The following is a 9,795-nucleotide window of genomic DNA, read 5'->3' on the forward strand; positions in this document are numbered from 1 at the left end:
CACCCCTCTCACTCTTCTCACTTTTTACACTTAAAGGTAAAAGCCACTTTCTATTCAAATTTACCCCCAAACTGGAGATTTTAGCTCCTCCTTAGCCTTAAAGGCATGCTCCATCCATGCAGTTCATGTGCGCTTTCTTCTGCTCAGTAAATGCACAGAGGTGACTTAAAGGGGTTGTCCCGCGAAAGCAAGTGGGTCTATACACTTCTGTATGGCCATATTAATGCACTTTGTAATGTACATTGTGCATTAATTATGAGCCATACAGAAGTTATCAAAAGTTATTCACTTACCTGTTCCGTTGCTGGCGTCCTCGTCTCCATGGTTGCCGTCTAATTTTCGCCGTCTAATGGCCAAATTAGACGCGCTTGCGCAGTCCGGGTCTTCTTCTCTTCTCAATGGGGCTCCGTGTAGCTCCGTGTAGCTCCGCCCCGTCACGTGCCGATTCCAGCCAATCAGGAGGCTGGAATCGGCAATGGACCGCACAGAAGAGCTGCGGTCCACGGAGGTAGAAGATCCCGGCGGCCATCTTCAACCGGTAAGTAAGAAGTCACCGGAGCGCGGGGATTCAGGTAAGCGCTGTGCGGTGTTCTTTTTTAACCCCTGCATCGGGGTTGTCTCGCGCCGAACGGGGGGTTGAAAAAAAAAAAAAACGTTTCGGCGCGGGACAACCCCTTTAAGATTCTTTTTAGTATATACACATAGAGGTCAGTTAGATTCTCCTTAATATATACACACAGAGGTGAGGTAGATTCTCGTCATTATACAAATCATTTCTCTAGGCTTTATGGTTTCTGAGAAAAGAACTATGTCATGTATCACAGATTACAGATTTTTCACGCTTAGAATAGATTACTGAAGTTGTGACCCCTTTACTTTTCCTATTTAGGATGTAAAGAATGGACGTAGCAGATTTCATGTTTGTGAGGTTCAGATGTGTGATAATAGTAACATTACATAGGGGGTCACTTATTTATGCACTTGGAATTGAATAATTAAGTTGCAATTCCATTACTTTTCCTATTCAGAACCTAAAGAATGCTTGTGCCAAATGTCACGCTCGTACGATACCGGGAAATTGCATAACATAGGGGGTTACTTACTTTTGCACTTAGAATAGAATATTCAAGTTACGACCCCTTTACTTTTCCTATTTAGGACCTAAAGAATGCTCCTGCCAAATTTTATGTTTGTACGACACCCAGAAGTGAGAAAATTAGATTAGGTATATTACATAGTGGTGCACTTACTTTTGCAATTAGCATTATATAATCGAGTTGTGACCCCTTTACTCTTCCTAATTAGTACCTAAAAATGGTCATGCCAAATTTCAAGTTTGTATAACACCGGGAAGTTAGAGAATTAGATTAGGTGCATTACATAGGGGTAAAGCCCTTTTATATAACACAGTCCATAACCCTGGTTCAAGCACAAGAAACCTGCACAATGTTAGCGTCTGCAGTATGAGTCCTATCTCTATAGCAGGCCTGCAAAAACACTGGATTTCCTTGGTATGCACACCTATTGTAAAATTAAGGCTAGCCTAACTTACAGTACCTCGTGTGGGACTACTCAGTACTCACTTTGAGTAACCCAGGCAAGTCCAGGGTCAGGAGAACTCTTCAACCACAGTTTCTGTAAATCCTTGTCACTGTCCAGGTGTCCTACTGGTCTTGGGACACAATGCTGGCGCTGTTACTGTCTTCTCTCAGCAGCTCTAGCACCTTCTCAGCTCTCTGTCACAGTCCCTGCACTGTCCTGAGTTTTTATTTAGCCAGGGCTCCAGCCACCAGAAAGTTCCCAGTGAGCCTGCTCAGTTTGGTTTGGAGTGGCCATTGTGAAGTCCACTACCCAAGAACAGTCTAGGCATTGCCACATCTTCAGGGGTGAGTCCCTTAGGCTGCTTTCACACGGGCTACAAAATCACACAATTTTCCAGCGATGTGACAGCGCTACGAAACGCATGTATGTGAAGCCTGTGGTTTCTAATGGTTTCCTTCACATTTGCGATGTTTTCACTCATGTGATGTTGCGAGAAAAAAATAAATTGTGGCATGTTCTATCTTTCTGTGTTTTGTGTTCTTTTTTTTTGACTCCCATGCTTCCCTATGGAGCCTTCTTTTTATCGCGTCGCCAAGCACAAACTAGCGATTTTCGTGTAATGCACGTCATCAGGCCTCCGCGATGTAATCAAGAAGAGCAAATGGGTTTCCATGGCAACCGATGCTTGCTGTTTAGGTGCCTTCACACCGGCGAGGAAATCGCACGATTTCCCAGGCCTGCGAGAAATCGCAAAAATATGAAGCCAATGGCCTCCTTGCACTTTGCGATGTTTTAACGCTTGCGATGCAACATTAAAACATAATCGTGGCATGTCCACTCTTTTGGCAATCTCGTCCATTGCTTCCAAAGGGGCCGGCGGCAGCCCCATTGAAGTCAATGGGACACGATTGCGATCCTCTACTACTGCTGTGACAGCAGTGGCAGGGGACTCTCCGCGACAAGCACTTTCGGGGGGGATTGCAAATCCCCGCCTCCTGAAAGCGCTGCCTTTCATTTTTAATCCCCGGACAGAAGAGAAACATGAGAAGAGTGCCGCGGACCTGCAAGAAGATGCGCCAGAGATGACAGCGCTACTAAGGTTACGTATTCTTCTTTTTTTCCTACAGGTAATGATTATTTTTGGGGTAGGGCTTATACTTCAAGCCCCCTCCTTCCCGAAAATCTTTGTCGTGGAGATTTCAATGGGACTGGCACTGCTAGTTGAGTACAGGCTCTTCTAGGGGAGTATAATATTTCTTTTTTTTCCCACTTTTTTGTACAGCTAGGGATGATTTTCAGGGAAGGGCTTAAATTTCAAGCCCTTCCCCCAAAATTATTGCTGCAGTGGTTGCCTGCAACCTACTGCTTTCAATGGGGCCGCAGCAGTGCCGACCCCATTGAATGCAATGGGATATCATCACAGACTTCTACCACAGCTGTGACAGCTGTGGTTGACGTCCGTGATGTATTCCCTATGTTTTTAATGGGGCTAGTGCTGCTGCCGCCGGCCCCATTGAAAATAGTGTGTGAAATCGCAGTTTGGGTTTTAAATTTGTTTTGTTTTCCGTTTTATTTTTTTTAAACGGATCCATTAAGAACAGAATGCAAAATGCTGATATGAACGAGCCCGAAAGCCGGCCTCATGCGACCGATAAAATCGTATGAGATCTGTGCGTTGCGAGAAGCAAAAATGTGAACCCCATTCTTTTAAATGGGGTCATACACATGAGCGACGTTTTCCTGCAAGGCACCGCAATGCGATGCGATGTGGGAAACGAATCGCTGCATGTTCTATCTTTCTGCGTGCTCTCACATCGCAGCGCCATTGTCTTCTATGGGGCGGTGGCAGCATCGCACCATGGGATAGGTGCACGCGATGCCAGATCTACCATTGAAAACAATGTAGATACAGTAGAAACATTATAATAGTCAAACACTATTATAAAACTATTTAATAGACCAAATGAAGCCTCGCCAGCTGCTGCAGAACATCTTGAGGCACTATTTTCAAAAAGCATTCCAGTGGGGAAAAATCCAGTGCTACAAGAATTTCTGGAAATCCTGAGCTCACGTCACGCCTGCATACTTACAGGAATGCGCTTTTGTGTACATGTTGTCATGCAGGTCGTTTGGGTAGATCTCCCTCCCCCTCCCCGGGTATAAAAGACCGGGCAGAGGGGCTATTCATTCATCTCACCTACCTGCAGTCTCTACTCGTGCCATCTCTTTTACAGGCAATAAAATGAGTTTCTCCACCCGCAGCACACAGAGGGCACGCAGTGTGGCAGGTGGTGCTGGCAGCATTAGAATGTCCTCTGTGACCAGTATGATGGTCCCAGTATTTAATGGGGGTCTAGATGCAGCTTCCTTTGGTAACAATAACAAGGAGACCATGAACAATTTGAACGACCGTCTGGCTGCCTACCTGGAAAGGGTAAGTACCAACTTTCTGTAGAATATGCAACTTGTTGTAGAGTTGCACATATGGTTGGCGCTGCCCATGGCATAGTGTATGAATACTAGAATTGTCAATTATGCCCACTTCCTTACCCTACACGGCCCTAAGCCCTGTATGATGACCCTTTACTGAAACTGATATTCTGGGATTGTCGGGAGAAATGATAGGGGGTCTAGCAGTCGCATCTAATCCCCTATTCACAGACTATGACATTAGATGAGCATGCTTTTTTGCGTGCAAATCAGCCCAGCCCCTTTAAGGGACACGGAGTGTGTTTTATGACTTGGTCAATGCACTATTTTGGGGCACGGACGGGGTATTACTTTTCAGGGGCATGAAGTGAACACTATTACCTTCTGAAGAGGCACAAAAGGAAATTATTACTACTTGGGGCATAAAGGATACATCATTTTTTATGGTAGGCACTTTGAAAATTTGAGAGGGCATTATTACTTTGTGGGGCACAGAAGGAGGCACTATTACGATGGGGGGCACAGAGAGGGTTTTTGAGGGTAGCAGCAGGATGGGGAGAGTGTACAGAGACGAGTTGCGACTGGAAGATAGAAAAGACGACTCAAATCAGAGAAGACATTGGCTGTAATCAATGGAGTAACTGCACTTTAATTACTATCACTGTGTAGAGTTGGCATCTATTATATGGTGACTGTATTATATATAATGATATCCTAGAGCTGAGCGTATATACTGTATGTTGCTCTCAAACTAATATTATTTTTTGTTTATCAGGTTCGCTCTCTGGAGCAAACTAACACCGATCTGGAAGCTAAAATCTCTGTGTTCTATGAGAGAAAGGCCTCCATCAGTCCTTTTGACCCAAGTGGATTCTATGAGACAATTAGAAAATTACGGGCTGAGGTATTCTTAGGTCTATTATGATTATATGCATCTTTACAGATTTCCACTATCATTATGTTGTTGTACCAAGCCGAGCCACTAGGTGGCAGTATAATAGGTTATTTATTGGTTTGTGGTTTCCATTTTTTTTTTTTTTTTAACTGTTTTACTTTTTAGGTTCATTTAAGCTCATTTAGCATTTTTTTCTCCCTCCATTCTAGATTCTAAAAGCTACTACTGATAATGCCGGGGTGCTGCTACAAATTGACAATGCAAAACTGGCTGCTGATGACTTCAGAATTAAGTAAGTGACATAAAGCTCTGAGTTTCCCTTTTTGTGAAGCTTTTAGATCAGTAGACATGTTGCTTTATTAAATATATAGGGTTTTGTGATCATGATGGACAATTCCTTTAATTTTTGCCCTGTAGATTCGAGTCGGAACTGGCTGTGAGGCTTGGAGTAGAATGTGATGTAGCTGCACTGCGTAAGGCACTTGACGGGCTGACCATTAACCGATCTGATCTGGAACTGGAGATTGAAAGCCTGAAAGAAGAGCTGATCATCCTGAAGAAGAACCATGAGGAGGTATGACTATCCGTGGTCATTTTAGGTTGGGTCTACTTGGACCTCCTGCAACTTCTACTCATTTAATCAGCTCTTTTATGGTTGTTTCTCCTGTGTAACTTTTATCAGTTACTTGTGTGCATTCTTTTGGACAAGGCCACTATAAAAGACATGGCCTGGCGTCAGCTTCTAAGCGGTGGCCATCGTACCACTTAGGTCTGTCCAGCCAGATAATCTTCTTCCGTGTGCCAGTCTTGTGGAGCTACATGAATCATCCTCCTCTTGCCTCTGTGTCCATCTCCGATGTTCCGAGGTGCCGCTGTCAGCCCATTGGCTTCCCGGCAACATATTAACTTAGTTTTGCTATTGTCTTTATGTTATGAGCTTGATTCTGGTGTTGAATTTATACTTTGAGCTTAGTTCTGGTATTGTATGTATGTACTTAGGTTGGTTCATACTGTATTTACGTTGTGACCTTGGTTCTGGTGCTGTATTTATGTTATGACCTTGGTTCTGGTGCTGTATTTATGTTATAACCTTGGTTCTGGTGCTGTATTTATGTTATGACCTTGGTTCTGGTACTGTATTTATTTGCTTAGCTGTTCTAGTATGCCGCTATCTTGCTGCTTGTTGCACAAGCAGAATACAGGCAGACTGGCTTTCAGTGCAATATATATCATGTTTTTTCTTACAACATGGGGGTGGTACAAATAAAGATTCCACATAAGGTGACATCCAACTTAAGGGCAGCACTGATAAAGGGGCATAAAGTTGTATTTATAAAGTACATTTTTTTTCATTGTAGGAACTGTCTGTTCTTAAGGGACAGATTGGAAACAAGGTCAATGTAGAACTGGATTCTGCTCCACCAGTTGACTTGTCTAAGATCATTGCAGAATTGAGACAGCAGTATGAGGACATGGTGGAGAAGAACCGTCAAGAGGTGGAGACCTGGTACCGAGCACAGGTATGCTTATTCTCAATCAAAATCCAGTAAGAATGGGCAAGATTGGACACAATGAGAACTCTTGGCAGTGAATGGTTATCTCAGTCCCACCGATTCCTGACCTCCATTTTTATCCAACAGCATAAACACCTTAGCAAGGAAGTTGCTATGTGCCAACAAAGTTTTGAATCATCCAGGACTGAGGTCACAAGTCTGAAACGTACGCTCCAGAGCTTGGAAGTTGAGCTACAAACTCTACTGAACATGGTGAGTCTACGGGTCTTCTAGTGTCTTGTTAAGACGGAATCTATACCAAGGCCACTTGTCGACGGGCATAATTGAATTGCGGATCACCTGCGCCCCATAGACAGTCATTGGGCATCCGCAGGTAATTAAATACCTGTGGATGTAATTTTTATCCTGGTGTGCAGATTGCACGCGTGGGAAAAAAAATGCAGCATGCTCCATTTTCTGCGGATTTCCGCACGGGCGGTTTTCATTGAAGTCAATGGAAGCCGTCCGATCCGCGGCACGGACACAGCTGACACAGAGTCCATACCGCGGATCCGCGGAAAAGCAGGAGATTTAAAAAAAAAAAAAGCATGGCGCTTGCATGCGGCACGCTACTGGTGCAGCCGGCCGCACCTGCCATGCAGAAGAAAGAAGATCCGGCCGCAACGGAGAAGACCTGCACGGCAGACAGACAGGTAAGAAAATGTATTTTCAGGCCTCATGGCTGCGGGCACAGGTGGAATCCGCTGCGGAATTTCACACTTGAAATCCGTGCGTGCCCGTGGACATGAGGCCTAAGACATACAGGGGGTGGACAAAAATATGGAAACACTGTACAAAATGCATGCCTTAAGTTACATGGGATTATAAATCATATTTCAGTAAGACATGTAGAGAATAATTTTAAGTTGAGCTAATATGACACAGATGCCACTGGGCAGAAGTGAACATCTGCCCGAGCAATAAGGTTCCATTGGTCTAAAAGGTCTCTTTTGAGATATCACATTGATGGGATTCAATGACTTGCCACTTGGTATCCTGGTTCCTTTGGCTTATGACTTGCACATTTCCATAGCTTGAAAGATCTGGGCACCGTTCTTACTAATTTGCACAAATGTACAGCCCACACAAACGTAAAGGGGTTGTACCAGGATCACAAGTTATCCCCTATCTACGGGATAGGGGATAACTTGCTGATTGGTAGGGGACTGACGACTGAGACCCCCACTGATCCTGAGAACAGGGTCCTGTGTCCCTTGTCCTCCTCAGTGTGGGCTTATTGCACTGCCACAGTCAGGAGACTGAGCAGAGTACTAGTCATGCAAGTGTACTGTTGCTCTATTCACTTTCAATGGGACTGCTAAGCACTAAGGGCTCAGGTATTTCCATCGGACTCCTGAAATGAATGGACTGGCACCTGTGTATGCTCGGCTAGCGCTCAATTCACTGTGAAGTGACCCCGCAGGGACAGGCAGAGGGGGGACACTGGACCTACATTCTCGAAATTGGTGTGTGTCTCAACGGTGAGAACTCCACGGATCAGCAAGTCATCCTATTCTGTGGATGGGGGAAAACTTGTTATCCTAGTACAACCCCTTTACGGTCCATTTACACTGCCCAAGTTTTTGGGTATGAATGCTTGCTTGCCCTACTGTCATCGTTGGTGGCACATCTTCTGTTATGAATGGGGAACATGCTGCCAACACTGATGATTCCCTATGCGAAACGAACAATCACATTAACGATTGTTTGTCCCACATAGAATCTGAATCAGCCTATGAAAAAGTTGGCAAATGAGCGCCGATTATCATGATCGGCACTTGTTTAAATGCCTAGATCAACGCTTGTAAAAGGACCTTTATGATTAGGTAGGATTCACAGGCTTCTTAGAGCTGAAGGGCCAAAGGTCTAAACTCTTCCACTCAACACCGTTGGTCCCACCTTTAGGTTTTAATATTGGTTCTCCCCTTCTAAATTCCAGAAGCAAGCTCTGGAGGGAACTCTAGCCGAGACAGAGGGTTCATATGCAGCCGAACTCGCAAAAATCCAGATTGGGATCTCTCAGATTGAACGTGAACACCAGCAAGTGAGAACAGACTATCAGCACCATTCCCTGGAGTACAAAAAGCTACTGGATATCAAGACAAGACTGGAGGAGGAAATAGCCACCTACAGAAGACTCTTGGATGGGGAAGACTTGAAGTAAGTCAGGACAAGCACTGTGACAATATTTATATAGGAATCTGTGTAAATGCTGAAAATACTTTTTTTCCCATATATCTGTTTATCATGGGCACACCCACAATAATTTTTTTTTTGCCAACAGCATCCCAGAGGCATCACAATTGGAAACACTAAGAAGTAAGTAATCCCCACCATCAATAATGACCTGTATATCATACAGAAGACCACTAAAAGGGTTATCCCAGCAGGACAACCCCTGACCATATGCTCCATTATGCCATAAAGATGTCATAGAAGGGTCTGTTTCTTATTTTTATAGGTCCAAGAGTTAAATGATAAAGTTCTGGCTGCCTGTAGCCACCACTAGGGGGTGCTTAATGCCAGCCATTGGTAAAGTCATCCTGGATTGCTCCCATTTTTAAGATTCTTATACACATTAGACTTTAGTCGTCCGAATCCACCAATAACAGTTGCGGGACATTGGGAGATGAGTCAGTATCACAACTATCTGGCTGCGACTAATCTCCTTAAACACATGAACGTTCAGCCGAGCTGGGGGAAAAACCTGTCAGATGAATAATCATTCGTCGCACAGTTGTTGAATGTGTATGGGGACCCTATCCTGAACTCTTTTTTTTCTTCTATTTAGACATCAAGATTGTCAAGAAGGAACAGGCCCAAAGTTCCACCACCAAGACAATCAGAACTGTGAAGACGTTTGTTGAGGAAATGGTAGATGGAAAGGTGGTGTCCTCAACAAGTTTTGAAGAGGTGCCTCAGATCATAGGCTAGAGGCATAAAAGAAGAGGGATTTAGTCTACAATTATGATGTAATCAATAAAGTCTATAAAGTCTCTGATCAGCATCTGTTTCTTCTCCATGTGTTCTTATTTTATAGAAGGTTTTATTGGGTCATAGGCTGTCTTAGAAAGAGTCAAGATACCAAAACACTACTCACTACTTCAGTCCCCTGCTGATCTAGTCCAGGGCGGGGCTAGAGGATTCCCCGGAAAGTGAGGGTGGGGCTAGAGGGTGGATCCCTCTAGCCCCGTCACCCTCTTGGCTAGAGAGGAATCACTATGAGAACCCCTCTAGCCTCGCCCCCTCTCTCGGGGAAGCCCTCTAGCTTGTTAATGTGAATGAACCCATTCAATAGAATGGCATTCATATTTGCGTGAGATTTGTGTGTCTCGCAATGCACAAATCTCGCACGATTTCCTCGGCAGTGTGAAG

At 44.4% G+C, this 9,795-nt stretch overlaps 1 protein-coding gene across 1 annotated transcript; it reads left to right on the forward strand.

Annotated features, from left to right (window-relative positions):
• Window positions 1–3,713: 3,713 nt before the first annotated feature.
• Window positions 3,714–9,427, forward strand: LOC136587467 (keratin, type I cytoskeletal 47 kDa-like). Its single transcript, XM_066586044.1, has 9 exons — window positions 3,714–3,976; window positions 4,748–4,876; window positions 5,077–5,159; window positions 5,285–5,441; window positions 6,226–6,387; window positions 6,508–6,633; window positions 8,360–8,580; window positions 8,705–8,739; window positions 9,212–9,427. Exons 1-9 carry the CDS (start codon window positions 3,785–3,787, stop codon window positions 9,352–9,354), a joined length of 1,248 nt encoding a protein of 415 aa, XP_066442141.1. The 5' UTR covers window positions 3,714–3,784; the 3' UTR covers window positions 9,355–9,427.
• The last annotated feature ends 368 nt before the right edge of the window (window positions 9,428–9,795 follow it).

This window comes from Eleutherodactylus coqui, chromosome 13 (assembly GCF_035609145.1).
Source record: "Eleutherodactylus coqui strain aEleCoq1 chromosome 13, aEleCoq1.hap1, whole genome shotgun sequence".
NCBI classification, from domain to species: Eukaryota; Metazoa; Chordata; class Amphibia; order Anura; family Eleutherodactylidae; genus Eleutherodactylus; species Eleutherodactylus coqui.

What these genes read in the sequence shown, in the direction of transcription:
- LOC136587467 (XM_066586044.1), top strand. Translation starts at nt 3,785, where the DNA reads ATGAGTTTCTCCACCCGCAGCACACAGAGGGCACGCAGTGTGGCAGGT. An exon ending in TTGGATGGGGAAGACTTGAA is followed by an intron (nt 8,581 to 8,704) that starts GTAAGTCAGGAC and finishes TTTTGCCAACAG; the next exon opens with CATCCCAGAGGCATCACAAT. An exon ending in ACAATTGGAAACACTAAGAA is followed by an intron (nt 8,740 to 9,211) that starts GTAAGTAATCCC and finishes TCTTCTATTTAG; the next exon opens with ACATCAAGATTGTCAAGAAG.